General features: G+C 43.0%; 1 protein-coding gene across 1 annotated transcript; it reads right to left on the bottom strand.

The window, feature by feature from the left end:
- Window positions 1–3067: 3067 nt before the first annotated feature.
- On the bottom strand, window positions 3068–14142 carry LOC117945081 (3-hydroxy-3-methylglutaryl-coenzyme A reductase-like). The gene is made up of 21 exons (XM_034872334.1): window positions 14092–14142; window positions 13980–14028; window positions 12072–12248; window positions 11417–11528; window positions 11208–11295; window positions 11039–11123; window positions 10841–10946; window positions 10644–10750; window positions 10436–10555; window positions 10189–10349; window positions 9402–9655; window positions 9156–9322; window positions 8208–8402; window positions 7389–7547; window positions 7039–7196; window positions 6821–6926; window positions 6547–6717; window positions 5666–5806; window positions 5412–5570; window positions 5165–5319; window positions 3068–4112 (listed from the first exon to the last, which is right to left on the bottom strand). Exons 3-21 carry the CDS (start codon window positions 12234–12236, stop codon window positions 4058–4060), a joined length of 2664 nt encoding a protein of 887 aa, XP_034728225.1. The 5' UTR covers window positions 12237–12248; window positions 13980–14028; window positions 14092–14142; the 3' UTR covers window positions 3068–4057.
- Between the last annotated feature and the right edge of the window lie 2787 nt (window positions 14143–16929).

The following is a 16929-nucleotide window of genomic DNA, read 5'->3' as shown; positions in this document are numbered from 1 at the left end:
TCTGTAGTGTCAATACAGTAAAAATAGCCCTGCTTAACCAAGTTAGCATCAAACATAACAAAGGCTGTCAGTTGAATGGCGTTTTGAGCTAACGTTAGCAATAAAACTATCATAGAAAGCTAAGAGGTTTTTGAAATTCTTCCCATGTTCTGTGTGTGAGGTTTTCTGCTCTAGGGGCTTCTGTTGCTGCTTCCGGCGTCGGCTTCTTTGAGCATTATTGGCTGCTGGTAAACAACGACTTGGCGCATTACCGCCACCAGCTGGTGTGGATGTGGATCACAATCTCTATTAAATTCAATGACTAAAACTTTGACCAATTAAGATTATTTATAACTAAAACCGAAGTAAACCGTGTTTGCTAAAACGTCTCTGGCACTTAATAAATAAATATAAATGCATACTGTGGTAATAATATAAAGAGTACAAATGTTAATCAGAATCAGCTTTATTTATTTATTATTTATTTATTTATTTATTTATTGATGGTGGTGAAGATGATGATGATGGTGGTGGAGATGTGTGAAAAATAAATAATAAAACAAAATAACCTAATAATAAATCAAAAGAAATACATAGCTAAATGATACCTTACCAATCATTATAATTTGTCTATATACTGATATATAATCTGATACTGAAATGTGATAATACTCATTTCTCGGGGCCTTTTGTAGAATAACCATAATTCTAGAATAACCAATCATTCTGTAGAAAACAGCACGAGGATGTGGAAGGTGCAGACAGACTGTGAGGCGTTCAGGCTCTGCTGCAGAACTGATCTTGGTATTGATCAACCTTTTAAATCTCTGTGATATATAACATTACAATTTTATCTCAAACCCACAGAATATTATTTAAAATTCCAGTTTTCAGATGACACACAATAATACAGCAGATATGACACTGTCAGACCGAGTGGAATAAGAACATTCTGGATAATCTTGCAGCTACTTCAGAGGACAAAAAGGACTGGTTGCTTAATACACAATGATATGCAAGGATGCATTTATGTCCAGCCCAAAATACAACATCACCAGGTGTATTCTCATGGAGGCTACTGTTAAAACGAGCAATTCAAATTCTACAGAATAACACAAACAGTCTGTGATAATGTGTGCAAAATAAATAGCACCATAAGTTTCCGCAAGTCATGGGAGTGTCCAGTGTTGGACAGCCAGCGTGGACCCGGGGCTGTCTGCAGGGCGCTGCCTTCACCCCCGGACAGAAGAGTGTGCACACGTTGTGCATGTGGAACCAACTCACTGAGCTCCTCAGATCTGCTTAACTCTGCTCATGGTGCTGTGTGCTAAATACTGAGTGCTGCTCACTGCACTGTTTCACTTTTCCATCATGTTCCTCAGATAGAAATGCAGTCTAAATAGTGTTGTTTTATCATCCGGGACATGCTGTGTGAGAACACCATGTGCTGCGACAATACTTCATTCAGTCCATTTCTTCATCGTGCCATTACTAAGATTTATATCAGTCTCCTAAAGGGACAATTTCTTGATGATTCAGCAGAATATCTGAATAGCTAAAAAACAGTCTGAAGTGATGTTGCTCTGTGCAGTGACTGGGCCGCCTGTGTAACTGCACACCAGAGGGGAGAATGCCTGAGCATGCCTAGAAAGTTTCCCGACACTTTATTGTCTTTGCACGAACACACTGTGAAATTACATTGGTGGCAATCAGAGCAGCAGCAGTAAAAAAATAAATAAATTCAAGATTAAAAAAAAGGCATTGTATATTATACTTGTGAGCTCTATAAGTAAGAGCAAAGTTTAATGACTTTTTGTGCGTATTAAATCATAGGTGAGTTATGCTGTTCAATCTTGTACTTTCCTCACATCATTAATTACAGTAACTCATGCAGTACTACTTACCTGTATTACATTTACTGTAACTCATGCAACACTACATACAGTACATCTATTCAACTTACAGTAACTCATGCAGTACTACATACTTGTTCTCAATTTAAAGTAACTCATGCATTGCTACATGCATGTACTGTTTTTAAGTTACAGTAACTCATGCAGTACTACATACCTGTATTTAATTTAAGTAACTCATGCCGTGCTACATGCATATACTGTATTTAATTCACAGTAACTCATGCAATAATACATACAGTATATGTATTCAATTTACAGTAACTCATGCAGTGCTTGCATGTACTTTATTCATTTTTACAGTATCTCAGACAGTACTACATAAAGTATTCATGCTGTGTGTGTACTTTTTTTACCATAAGTGTTGAACAGAGACGCGAAGCCCTGCCTGTTCTCTTTCTGCAGAGCAGCTCACTCCACATTATTCATAAACCGTCCTACCAGGGGTTAGCCAATCAGTCCGCTCCCAACTGGTGAGATGCGTTGGGCCCTCATCTGATTGGCTGGCAGCTTCTCTGGTGACAGCTCAGTGGAGGATGCCAGACTCTGCTGATCAGATCATTGGACAGGCTGTGAGGAAAAGGGTGAGAAACTAAAGCCCTGTAATCTCATTAGAGGTGAAACTTTCACTAACCTACAGCTGTCATTCATTGATTAGATTGATCTGTGCTAAAGTTAGACTCCTGGGCTACACCGGGCCAAACCAGGCCACTGGAGATCTAAGAGCAGGGCACCCAGGTTTAGGATCTTAAGAATGTTGGATTCTAGTTACTACTAATATATGGAGCGTTGCCAGAATAATCACTCATTAGTCAATCTCAATAGTTAGTAATTAGTCATTAGTTTGTTGTAATTTGACTCATATTTATATACAAAAATATATTGTTGATGGTTTTTCTTTTCTCTTTTGGAGACATATTTGGGAATCCAATAATGAATTAGTAATTTAACATATTAGCACAACATTAACTGATATTATACATTGTTTTTGAATTAAAAAAAGGATTTCTTTTTCTCTCTAAACAGGGAAACAAAGCCATGCCACATGATCAGAGACTAATGCTGCAATCAACCGTAGCTACTTGGTGGTGCCTTTACTGTCCCGTTATTTTACATTCCAAATTCCATCTTAAGTTCAATTCATGACAAAGCATCAATAATAACAGGAGAATGTGTCATTGTTAAGTCCTTTCTGATTTATTAAAAAATATATCCAAAATATTTGCCATTCACTGGTACAACAGGAAGCCTCGCTATAACTGAATTCAATAAATCACACATCTGCAGCACATCACAAGCACACTGACATCACTTTGTTGATGGGTTAAAGTGCCTGCACACTCTCTCACACACACACACACAGACAGGTCTGTGAAACAGTGCAGAGGGGAGTTGCCTTTGTTTCTTTATGGTAATTATAGAGTTCAATTCCAACATGAAGGGGCAAGGATTTTTTAGCATGGCGCCATTAGCAGTGTAGGCAACTCAAGGATTATTTATGTATCTTTCCTTCTTCTCTTTAATTAAAGGACACACTCATGACTTTGTCCTCCTCGCTTGTTCTGTACCGAAATGAACTGCCTCTAAGTGAGGCTTGCAGTCTTGGCTTTAAAGCGCCACTAGGATCCAGAAAATCAATCATTCATACATTCATTCCTGAGCTCAGTCATGGTTAATCTGTCTGTCTGCAGAGGTGGAACCAGGACTTGAGTCTTGGCCTTCTTAGCTCCAGAGATAAGCGCCCTGATGAAGAACGGTGCAGAATCTGGAGTAGTTGCTAAGGCAACACACATTCAACAATCACAGATATTCATTGTGTACTGTATGTGTTCACAACGCTCCATTTGGCAACAAAACAGCAGAAATACTGTATGTCATCAGAACCCAAGCTGTTTGTTTCCCAAAAACCTGACAGCATTCTCAAAAGTGGAAATAAAAGAAGTCAGTGATAAAGTGCTCCGAGCCAGCCCCATAGTACACAAACAGATACAGAAAATGAATATACTGCCACAGATTAATTTTCATATCCAGCAGTGACATTGGTCAAAAGACAGCAGTGTCTCTTTGAAAGCTCTTGGAAGACATCAGAGCTCTGCTTTCTTTGTGAATGATTAGTCCCTTTACATATGGTCCATACAGTGTGTTCCTGGGTCCAGCAACTGGGCTCAGGAGGCTTTCTTGGTGCATGTTCCTGGAGTCTCCTGGAGGTTCAACTTGGATCTGCAGACACAATTCATGGATCACTTTCCAGCATGCTGTATGTCAAATACACACTGCTGATACATTGTGTATCAATGGCAAATAAGCTAACATGGAAATGGCACGATGACTGTATGTGTGTCAAAGGTATATATATTTTAAAATATACCAAGGATAATTACTAAGGCATACTAAGTAAGCAAATACTATAGCTGAATAAGGCTTAAACAGGTGGTTTATAATTTTTATAATTTAATTTATAATTTATGCTCTTTATCGACGCCCCATGGGGAAATTACAATTTACACTGTTATTACACACTACACACAGGCCTGAAATATACGCACACATGCTCAGGTCCTATACATGGACTAATGGTGATGTGTCAGAGTGATTGGGCTGCCAGTGCTGGACCAGCACCCTGAGCGGCTGAGGGGGGTTCGGTGCCTTGCTCAAGAGCACCTTGGCAGTGCTCACCTTAGTTTATATTATTGGGCCGGTTCAGACTTGCCTGCAGAGCACACTGCCAGGATCTGAGCCATAAATAAATGCATCTGGATCACAAGTATTATAGGGTCACTTAGTTTAACTATGGTTGTCGCCAGTGTTGTAGTCAAGACCACCTAAACCGAGACCAAGTCATCACCAAGACCAGAGTGTATCGAGACTGAGACAAGACCATGACTTTGAGGGGTTGAAACTGAGTCAAGACCAAGGCCAGACCGGTGCCACAGCCAGAACCTTTTCTTCTGTCTCCCAAATTCACTTTCTTGAGAGGGTGTGTTAAAGCTATAGTGTGTAGTTTTGGTTGCCCCTATGAGGAATTCAAAGTAATGACAATAATGCTTTCGCTGCGTCCACATGGTACAAGCCTTCTGTGATCGCACACTATCACTTTGGTGTTACTTTGTGTAAACAAAGGTCTCTCAGCTAACAGTTTGTAGTAATAATAGACCTGGCCCTATGCAATGTATATTATACATCCAAATCCATTAGTCTGTGGCATATCTTCTGGATGTTGGGACCAATGAACATAATCATGTCAGTCTGTAAGTAAGGTTCCTTGCTCTCACCTGTTGTGTGTCATGTGGCTCTTGACCAGGTGTCCTGCAGAAAGAGCAGCCATCAGTGAGAGCTCTCCAGCCAGCACGGTGGCACACACCACCCGGGCCAGCTGCCGGGCGTTCTCTCCCGGACAGTCCTGACTGGCTCCCTGCACGCCCAGCATCTACACAAACACACAAAAAAATGTATCTTGTTAGAATGAATGTAAATTACTGTTATCTGTGTGTGTGTGTGTGTGTGTGTGTGTATGTGTACCTGGAGACAGGCTTGCTGGGGGGGCAGACTGGTGCCCCCTCCCACAGTGCCCAGCTCTATGGACGGCATGGTGCAGGTGATGTACAGGTCCTCCCCTGTGGGACCGGATGCCTCCATCAGGGTGATACAGTTACTGCTGCCCACTGACTGGGCGGGGTCCTGGAGGACACATACACACAGCCACATCCATTAAGGCAGGAAACACAGGAATACATGGGAATAAACACATGCACAGTATTGTCCTCCTACTGTACCTGTCCACATGCTATGTAGATGGCCGCCACCAGGTTGGCAGCGTGAGCGTTGAATCCCCCGATGCTCCCCGCCATGGCTGAGCCCACCAGGTTCTTACTGATGTTCACCTCCACCAGGGCCCCTGTTGTCGTTTTCAAAACCTTCAACACAACGACACTTTGCTGTTACACAGTCGATATGAGATCAGATGGCTCTGATGTATACAAACTAAAGAAATTCACATAAAACTACTACTAAAAAAATATTTATCTATTCAATTTCCATGTGCAGAAGCAGATCACGCTATGAAATCTAGTTTTACCATTCATCATTTCCCTCTGTGTGCCTTTGTAATGTCATACAGATCAAAGTACTAAAGCACATTTTCCCTGTTGGTTTGTTTTCAATTGCTCACACCATACAAACCGAGTAAGGGCTAAAAACATCAAGTGTGAACTGCCCATGTAACATTATTTAAATGAAAGGATCCGAAGAATTTCTAGTACGCCTAACAACAACCCTTACATGCCCATATAAACGTTTGTGGCTGTCCTTTTAGGACAGACGTTTCCTTGCTGAGCTTCAGCGTATGGACAGGAATGTACTAACGACATATAGTATAAAGTATATAGAATATAAAGTTTGAACCCTACCCGCTGAATCCTGTTTGCTACCGTTAGCACCCACTGTTGCCCACTAGTGAAAGAGCGTGCAGCAAGCAGCTACATCTTTATTAAAGGCTGTCCATTTATAACCTCTTTTTATTGGTGTCCCTTTGGGCCTTCTCAGTGACACTTTTAGGGTCTATCCACAAGGGAACGCAATTTATGTTCTGTTCCATTTCTGGCCACTGGTTTGAAGTAAAGCCAGTTAAGACCTTACAGAGTGAGGCTCCTCCTACCTCTCGGACCACTTTAGCGGGGATGGTGGCCTCACAGACTGCAGACTTGCCCCTGCCTTCAATCCAGTTGATGGCGGCCGGTTTCTTGTCGGTGCAGTAGTTCCCGCTGACAGCCAGCACCTGCAGCTCTGGGAAGTGCTGCTGCAGTTTGCTCAGAGCTTGTTCCGTGCCCTGCAGGCATAATAAGGAGGATTTAAACCAGGCCACGGACATCCGCACATCCGCACACACACACACACACACACACACATACACAGTCATTATAGCTAGTTACCTTAGAGATCATATTCATCCCCATGGCATCTCCAGTCTTGGAATGGAAGCGGATGTAGAGGTTTCTCCCAGCCAGACCAACCAGCACCTTCTGGAGCCGAGCAAACCTGCCAACAGCAATCACACACTCTTTCACACTGAACAACATGCTGACCCACAACGGACACCGAGTCCACAATCTGAATTCAGGTCCTGTCCATGTTCAGGTTCATGTTTTACCTGCTGGTGCTGTCAAAGGCCTCTTTGACGTCCTGAAAGCCGTCCGTGCTCTCCAGCCAGGCCTTGACCTCCGCAGCCTGGCAGGCAGAGGGCAGCCTCACCACGGGTCCTCGAGTCATGCTGTCAGCCAGAATACGACAGCTGGCTCCGCCTCCAAGCTGCAGCAACACACAGTTACACACAAAGTTACACACAGGATGTTGGAAATAAGATCACACTGAAGATTTGGAGAAATCTACAGCTATTGCTCTTCAAACAGACCTGCGTCTGCAGCTCAGTGCCAATTAGCAACACTGCACGCATAATATTTGGCCCCCCCTGGTACTTTGATCAATATATGTGACACTCACAGCGATTGCTCGGCAGCCCCGGTTGGTGCTTGCAACCAAGCAGCCCTCCGTGGTTGCCATGGGAACCTGGAACTGCTTCCCGTCCAGGTGCAGCGGTCCGGCCACGCCTACTGGAACAGGCACGTAGCCAATCACATTCTCACAGCAGGTGCCCATAACCTGGAAACCAGAGACAGACAAAACATTTACCACCTTGTAAAACATTAATATTTCAATATTTCAGTATGGGGATTACTTATCTTCTGCATTATTCATTATACTCAATCAATAAATCCTCCTACAGTATGACCAACACAACCTGCGATACAGTCAACATATGTTCTGCTCATATATGAAGAAAGAGCAAATGACATGAACAATTAATTTAATTTAGCTATTGTTTTTTAAAAACCTTCAATCTTAGTAAAACTTCTAAACATCATGAGTGACCGTTTTAATAATATCTTAAAGCATTGCAATACAACAGCCTGGTGAAAACAATAATATATGAAAAATAAATATGAATCTTACTGATCTCCAGTCAGTGGCAGAATTGTAACCAATCACACAAACTAGCATGCAAACTGACGCTGTTGTATTAAGCCTGGTTGTGAACATGTTGTGATGGGACTATTCCCCAAAAGAGCTAGGCTACTCTTCAACAATGCATCACACAAGAGCATCAAAGCTCGCACATCTTATTTACACAACTCTGACTTCACGTGAAGCGTAGGGCAGCGTAGCCAGGTTTTTCCTGACTGATTGTGAAGCATTAAACAAGAAATATTGTGTTCTATTACATACAATGGTCTGAAGGGGAATGTGATTGTGTTTCTTCACCTTGGAGTAGTCGTAGTCAGTGTACGGCAGGGAGGAAAGCGCCGAAGGAGAGGGAAGTTTGGCAGATATCACCTGTCTGCGTATGGCCACTCCTCTCTCAGGTTTCTCCATCACGGCCTCCAGTTTGTATGCAGGGATGTGTTTGGAGCTGACCAGCCGCATCACCTCAGCGTCACTCAGGAAACGAGCCCCCAGCTGCAGGAGACACAATCACGCAGGGACTTAGTCTCAACAGTGCAGTCAGGTTGGATCACTCATCTTAAGAAGTCACTTAAGATTTAAAGGAACAGAAACTATTTACGTTATGTCTCTTTGAGTAAAGCAGTTTCACATAAACGGTGATTGATACTATATTTATTACAGATTATAACAATATGTCTGCAGTATTTTGCTGGGGAAGCCCGGGATAATTGTTGCTAAAGGGATTGGGACTCACTGCAGAATGGCTGCAGAGTGAAAATGATCATCACCTCATATGATATTTGTGTATGTAGCTTAGCATCAACTTTCAGGTTAGCCAGTGTAATGTCTCTGCTTCTGATAAAGTTAACAGCGCTGTCTGTCCACACATTCTTACCATTGGAAATAGTCCCATATGTATTCCTATGCAGTGCACGGTGGAGCAATGTGTCCTGTCTAAGAAAGCGCTAAACTGTGGAGAAGGTAGGACACACAGAGCCAGTGGAATCCCTTCTTTTCTGCTGGCGTCATGCTCTAATCGCTTCAGCCTCAAAGAAAGTGGAGTGACTAAGCTCATTACCACGTATTAAATCGCACAACCACCTCAGACCCTGCAGTCTTATTGGTGGGATACGGCTCTATGGATGAACCACACACTTTAGGGAGCAGGGAGGATGGGGCGGGGGGCAAGTGACATAACCTATCAGCCAACTGAGAGGAGGTTAGCAAAGGGATCAGCTGTGAAAGGCTTTATGTGGAATGTCTCACCTCAGGGTTGTTGAGGATGGCTACACATTGGTCCAGGTCTCTGGGCTCTGTGATAGGGCTTGGCTGCTTGGTCTCCAACTTGATCTCCTCCTCCTCCTCCCCCACAACAAAGAAGCTCTTTGGCTGGGGCTCAGCCACCGGGGCGGACAAGGGCCGTATAACTTCGTCTGGGGAAACAGGGCAGAGTTGGATACCACGGCGCTGACATGTTGCTCTGCTGCTGAGCATCACTGGGCACACACTCACCTCTCTGCGCCTTGTTGGCAGGAGCCGGGGCGGCCCCGCTCAGGGGGAGGGCGGGGGTTCGGGGACAGCCCGGCTCCTTCCTGCAGCAGGTGTCAGCGGGCCATCGGGGGGGCAGGGCCGGTGCAGACATAGTGATGGGGTTCTTCAGTGACAGCGTAGACTCCATCTCAACCTGCTCAAAGAAGATGTACTTGATAGCCAGCAGCAGCGCCAAGGCCAGACAGATCACCTGCTCAATGTCCATGGTGACCATCCTGCAGGGAGGAGGCACAAACACACCTTTTAGTTTGGATTCCAGAAGACCGGCCTGGGCTGCCAACTGTTTAGTTGGATCTTCATTATGCACTGTGAGGTTCTCTTTAAGCTGAGCTATCAACTCTAACATCTTCAACACACTTTTCTATTGTGTACACAACTTAAAGGTCTCATTACCTTAGCACCAAGTGATTTGACAGTGTCAGAGTAAAAATCCTAGAGAATTAAGTGAGTAGGACTATGTAAAACATAATTTCCTATCTGGAAATTCTTAAGATAATAAAGTTGCATCAAGATATCATGAATTAAAGAAGGTAAATAAATCCCTATCTTGTGTTTGCAAGTAGTGTTTGACCTCTTCTTAGATCATATCCTGGTATCCAGCCTCCACGGTTCATGAGCTATATTGAGACTTGTGGATGCATCCAATTCATTTCTGAGGACATCAACAACTTATGCCCTGAAAGAGTGCAGGAGAGGCAGGGTAGCCGTCACATGCATGAGTTAAAAACAATCATGTCACCAGCTTCACCTGCTTAGGTAGAACTGCCAAAGCGTTTTTTCTGGCTCAATCCTCCTGGGTGACAGGTGGTCCAGCTCCATGCCAACCTGTGGGATGCCCACTGTGTTGTTGATGGACAAGGGCTCAGCAATCCAGCGGCTGTGGGCGTGGACCATCACCAGGCCCAGAGACTGCACACACAGAGCACGGGTTAGAAATCACACGTCACATGTGTTCAAATGAAACAAAGAAAGGCATAAAGCAAGAAAGGAGTTACCATGATCATTTTGACTCTCTGGGTTACAGGGTTGGGTTTGTTGTCCTCCTCCTCCTCCATCACTCTGGAGAAGTGGCTCAGCTGCCAGATAGGATGGCCCTCCTGACTCTCACGGGAAAGCTGCACGAGCCAACACAACATTGTTAGCCAGACTCTCACACACACACACACACACACACACACACACACTGAAGCACTGTAGCCTTACCTCCAGCACCAAGGAGACACACGCAGGGAAGAAAGTCATGAACACAAAGTAGTTGGCCAAGACAGACATGCAACCAAAGCAGCACATGATTTCCAACTGCCGCACACCTGAAAGATACAAGTCAGATGCTTAGGCTATCTCACCGGAATCGCCAAGTCAGAGAGCCACTGTCACTATCTGCAAATGGCAGCAATTACCTGACATGGTTCCAACTCCGATCACTAGACACTCCACCAGGGCGTCAAGAGTGAAGGTAGGTCCCAGTACTGCCATGCCACGAGCAATGTTGTCCCTCACTTCATCCTGAAAACATTACAGCACAATATACCAGTCAGGCCTACTGTTGTATGTCATGTAGAGTGTTGCAAATATGACAACGGAATATTTCTTCACACCTGAGAACTGGAGCTTAAGGCGAACTTGGCGAGAGTGCACGCTTTGGAGAGGTCAATGAGAAGCAGGAAGAAAGGCAGAGCCTCACTGGAAGACAGAACCCAAGAATCAACTGAGAGTCTTTAAAAGGGATTCTGGTAAGTAAGGACAGTATGCAGAGTGTGTCCTTACTTGAGACCTGTGAGTTCTTTATCAAGGAAGTGAATGACCACTGTGCTGAATACGAAGCTGGAGAATATGGTGAAAAGGCCAGCAATGCCTGCAAGAGAGTAGAAGAGCTGCATTTTAGATTTATGTAGCTGGCTCACAGTTCCACAGCCACAGAATCTTAGTAACCTTTGACATCTTTTAAACCACTTATGTGTCCATGTATAGTTTACCTAAAATATATTTGGAACCCAGTTGTCTCAAATTCTGGAACTGGAAGTATATATAGACAATGGCAATGCAGCGTGTGATGGTCAGGATGATGATATCGCTGCTCAGAATTTGCTGTGAAAAGTAAGGAAAATGTGATCAGTGGCAAAGTCACACATATTCATTAGAAATGTGTAGTTCAGTAAGGGACAACCCTCAATAAAAGGAAATTTTGGGAAATATCCTTCCTCGCTTCGCCAACTACCAGCACCTCTAAAGCTCATTGATTAACCTGTTAACTCAGAACGCAGTAACCTCCTGGAGTCGGGCCGTCCCGCTGAGGTTGCCAGTAAGAGATAAGGTGCCAGATAAGACCTTAACGACTGAACCAAGTTTCATGGCGATCCGTCCAGTAGCTGTTATTCCGGTCTGACCTGAAGCAGTGGTATGGCGGACTAACTGACTTTCCTTCCTAGAGTTATGCTCCACTGCAGTTAAAAAGGCATTATGATTTTAAGATTCATAGCTATTGGTCACGGTAATGCGTATTCAGTTTTAATGGAGAACTATGTCAGAGCTGTGTGGTTAGGAAACACATTCATATGCTTTCACTTGCTGTGTGACATATAATCCGAATTGAAAGTGGAAGGAGAGGAACCGATCGTCTCATTCACTCACCTCCTCTGTTTTGGGGCAGTCAAAGTTCCAGCCACAGATCTGGTCGTTGCCGGTGAACATGTTCATCGACAACATGCAGATGGTGAGGGTGACTGTGCCAACGATCACCTCCCAGGGGTGGGAGGCCACCAGGAGGCCGTGCATACGGAACAGACGGGTCAGCATGGTGGAGCAGAGCTACAAATAACACAGTCAGAGACATGTCAGCTGAAGGTGACTACACCTTTACATTCCAAGCACTCCCAATGGGAACATGACAGTGATCAGTGATCAGCACAACCAGAATGGATGTCATAAATAACTTTAGATCAGGAAATTAGGATGTTTTGGTTAATAGTGTCTCCTAGAGAGGCGTTGTGGGGGTGGACTCAACATGACACAGAGACAGGAAACTTGGGGCACCTCGGTTGTAAACCGTCTCTGCTATGGTGATACAAAATCAAGGAGAAAATGATGCCAGAAAGAATAGTGGGCTATAAAACTATGTGTGAGAAAATGATGACTTACGTTCTTTACTGCTTAAAATAGAAGCCAATCAAAGAGACTTATAAATTAAAAAAAATCAAACTAATTTGAAAGTGCTGGGGGGTGGGGGACAAACAGGATTTTGAAAAGTGGGGGAACATGTCCCCCTGTCCCCAGTGGAAGTTACGCCCTAGGTTGTAATACAGTGTAGCCTATTATCTTAAATCAATCCAGTGTTTAGAGTGAGTAAAGTTTGTGGGGAACATCCCGTTAGTGAAAGGTAAATGTCAATCATTCAGGTGTGTCCATTCCTTACTTGTACAGTGTCTACTGTCGGTTAATACAGCTAGACGTACAGTAGAAATAGTTTCAGGTAGTAGATCTGAGTCTTCAGATTGAAGTATTTGGGGAAACATTACGTGAGTGAAATTTCCATCATTCAGTTGTTCATCATCAAAATGTTTTTAAAAAGGACTCAATTTATATTATTTCCTGTCAAACAAATACAAATGTTTTGTAATGTGTCGTGATTATTGTTGTGAAGCATTATGAATATATTTATGAGAGCTTATAACTTAGTCATACGGTGCTATAAACACATTATAATGCATTAAAAGTATGTTTAAAAAGCGATAAGGACATTGGCTCACAGAAAGTGTCTAATCTCTAATTATGTAAACCATTTTTTTTTTTTAAATCATTGTAGGCTATAAACAAGTCTGTTTAGAAAAATGAAAATTCAAATCATACATTTCATGAAGAAGAACAATGACAGAATGACCTAACTGGGCGGTCTGGACCATGAAGTTTAATTTACTAAATTAGATTAAATTAGAGCCTTATAAGATAGATATTTATTGATCCCAACAAAATGGGAAATGATAGTGTTACAGCAGCAGACAAACCATTTATTTATCATCAATTAAGTCTAGTAGGCCTAACATGCCCACTGAAAAGTAGGCCTAGGCCTACTTTGGTGACTCATTTCGCAGATAATAATAATTCATCACCCATACAGCCTAAGCCTACTTCATTACCCCCAGGCTAAACTGTCCACCGTTGACTTTAAGAGACCTATACATAAGATATTTAAGAGGGAATAGAAACAACAGCCTGCCCAATATGCTACGTGTTCATGCGGTTGATTGATATCGTTTACTTGAGTCCCTGTCCTATAGCGGGCCGACGATATTCTTTTAGATAATGTCCACTGGATGCGTTTAGCAGAGCGGCTTTGTTGCGGCTTTTGTCCCGGTTAGCATGGTCTACTTTGACGAGAGTCCTAGGCTGGATTCAGCCGTCAGTCTTTCCTATAGGCCTATTTTTAACATAACAGTAGGCCTTTATGGAGCTACAGTATTTTCAATACCACAAGTTACTGTCACCGTTATAGCTCCATAACAGTAGCCCTAACTATTAACTGAAGAGATGCGGCTGACTTACCTTTAGCGGGTTAGGGACTGAGGAAGAGAGAGAGAGCCTCCCGGTGCGGTGCACAGACAGCCGGCTTAAGACACACTTAAAGAGGTATGGTGGTATCAGCCTCCCGCTGAGGAGCACAGACAGCCGGCTACAGTCACACTGAGAGAGGTATGGTGGTATCAGCCTCCCGGTGAGGAGCACAGACAGCCAGCTACAGACACAGAGAGAGAGAGCAGTATGGTGGTATCAGCCTCTCGGTGCGGAGCATGGACAGCCGGCAACACACACAGACTCGGAGGGCTCCCTGCAGCTCACTAATACCGATGGAAAGATGGTACGCTATCATCGTACGACACTTCAGCCAATCACATCGGTCACCTGTCTTATGTACGCTTTATCCACGCCCCGTTTCCTAGGAGACTGCAGCAATGGGGCGTGGCCAGAGTGAGGACGCCAAATCTCGCCACCACTCAAACTCAGAAGGTTGCGCAGGGAGCCTATAGCCTGATGGGGGGGGGGGGGGGCTGGCCCATGTTACTCTTCAAGTATCGGTGCCTATAGATGAGTCTACCAGTGTCAGTCAGTTTAACTTCACATTGTGTACAAAATGTTGCGATATGGATTATAGAGGGGTGGATAGTAAAGGAGCATGAGGTGTGTGGATGTCTCTTTTTCTTCTCTTGTATCAATGATAACCAGTTTAATGGGCTGGAAATTATATTTGATAAAATAGGCTAGCCTAACTACAGTTATTTCAGGGTCCATTTTGACATTTTAAATTTGCTCCGTCTACAGTGGTTAAAACATGTTGGCTTTTTAATGGTTCATCCATTATAATAAAGGTCTATAATAGGTTATTTCCTTCCTAGTTATTTTGGAGATTTGATTGCCTTCCTGATGCTCCAAATAATGTTGGGATCATTTTATAGCGTTTTCCTGACTACCTTTATTTTTCAGAGTAAACTAGGCATACATATTTCTTTGGTTAGAAATGTACAATAAGCAATACATTTACAAAAATAGGCCCATATGCACATTTTGACATGGTAAACAGTCCTGATACAGTGTCGGTTCACGTTCCAAGGCTGAACGGTAATTCAGGCTCAAGGCTGAACCAATTATTCTGTAACTAGCTGGTTTCTTAAATTGCATCTCCAGAGATATATTGCCCTGGTCCTTTCCAAAGTCTACACATCACAGGATAGAACTGAAACAAATGGATGCACCCAAATGAACACAAAGGCTTGGTCATATATTGCAATCATGCATACACTTTAGATTAGCTGTTGTCATATACATATAGCCTGTATATCAATAAAAAGTTAAAAAGAAAAATATCCAGCATTTCACATCACACCATTAGTGTCTGACATGCATAAGTAAGCTTCTAAGGCCAAATCTCTACAGCCAAGCCCATTACCAAAATAAAACTTAAATTGCCTCAAAGTAAACCTAACACATTTAAAGCTTAAATTACCTGTGTGTGTTCAGCAGACTGCATACTGGTAGAGGATCCACTCATACTGACTTTGCAATACACTGGCTACATCTACTGAAGGGAAACACTGGAGAGTTGACTCAATATGTGTCTCCATGAATGAGGCACAGTCAGCAGACTGGCAGTTAAAGCACAGCCTTTATTTACAGCACACATATTCAGTTCAGCCTGTGTGTGGTTTTAACTGCCACGAGATGACAAAAAGTCATTTACAATTCATCAAAACATGAATCTAAATTTACTGCATGCATAACCTTTAATTGGGTTGACTGATTGAACCTGAAGGAGGCGAAGGAGTGTTTCATTTTCACTTCCCTGCCTCAGGTGTGGTCAGGTCAGCTCTGTTGACCTTTATCGTAATATCTGGTGATTCTTAGAAACATGTTTCTGGATTATGTCTATGATGGATTCTGCTAAGAAATGACTGCAACATTGTTTTAAAGGCCCACACCTTTTCAGATGTAGGCAATGGTGTAAATGAAAGTTCCCAATATTTTTTGGGAACACACGAAGAAGAATATTGGGATGCTATGCTTCAAGTACTGCTATGACTCATTAGAGTGATCTGTCTTTTTATCAATAGAATTTTAAAACAACCAATTAAAAACACACACACAGACCGGAAGAAACTGAAACCGAACAAGACCACAGACCAGGCGGTCTGAGAGCCCATCTTTTATAAGGATTTGCTCCTCAAGAGGATTTTTTTCCACACACACAGTACTAAAATCCTAAAATTCTCAACAATCAGGCCTGCGTCAAAAAAACAGTCATGAAAATGCAAAATGATTTTAAGCCATTTTTGGCCTGCGGAGATATCTTCCATGTGTAAAACCATAGGTGTTCTGGCCATCTACTTGAACCTCACTGTGCCACTCTGCTTAACACAGTTACTAACCAGCATATGCCTCTTGAAGAATATACCAGGGTTCCATTCATGGATGTAGGCTTAGTTTGTAATTCAATAAAGACACATGTTCTCCTGAAAAGGCTCATTGGTTGGTTAGTTCTGTGGACCATAGACACCCACAGGGGTCTATTGTAGCTTGATTACTGTGAATACAGCCTACCATAGATAGGAGCTCCGCTGTTAATTTCTTCCTTAACAAACACGTTTACATCAATGAGAAACATTTTTGGCTTGTCTGGTTGCTTCTTGTGTTTGGTGAACCGAAGACGACGGTGCACCATGGCGGACAACAAAGAATATTCTGTTCCGCAATCTGTATACAGCTAGGTTAGCTTAACCACTGAAGTCTAGGACTTACCACTTACCAATATTCCGTAAATTCTTTATGTTTTCCCGTTTACACATTTTGTAGGGTCATGTTTACTCTCGTAGCTGCTTGACATGGTTCCTGAAAAAAAAATATTTATATCACACATTTTTGAAACCTCAATGCAAAAAAAAAAACGCGTTCGGAACCATGAGCCCTGCATGGTACTAGCTAGAGAACCAGAACACAAACCAGC

This window comes from Etheostoma cragini, chromosome 5, assembly GCF_013103735.1.
Source record: "Etheostoma cragini isolate CJK2018 chromosome 5, CSU_Ecrag_1.0, whole genome shotgun sequence".
Taxonomy (NCBI): Eukaryota; Metazoa; Chordata; class Actinopteri; order Perciformes; family Percidae; genus Etheostoma; species Etheostoma cragini.
This window is presented reverse-complemented; position numbering and strand designations above follow the sequence as displayed.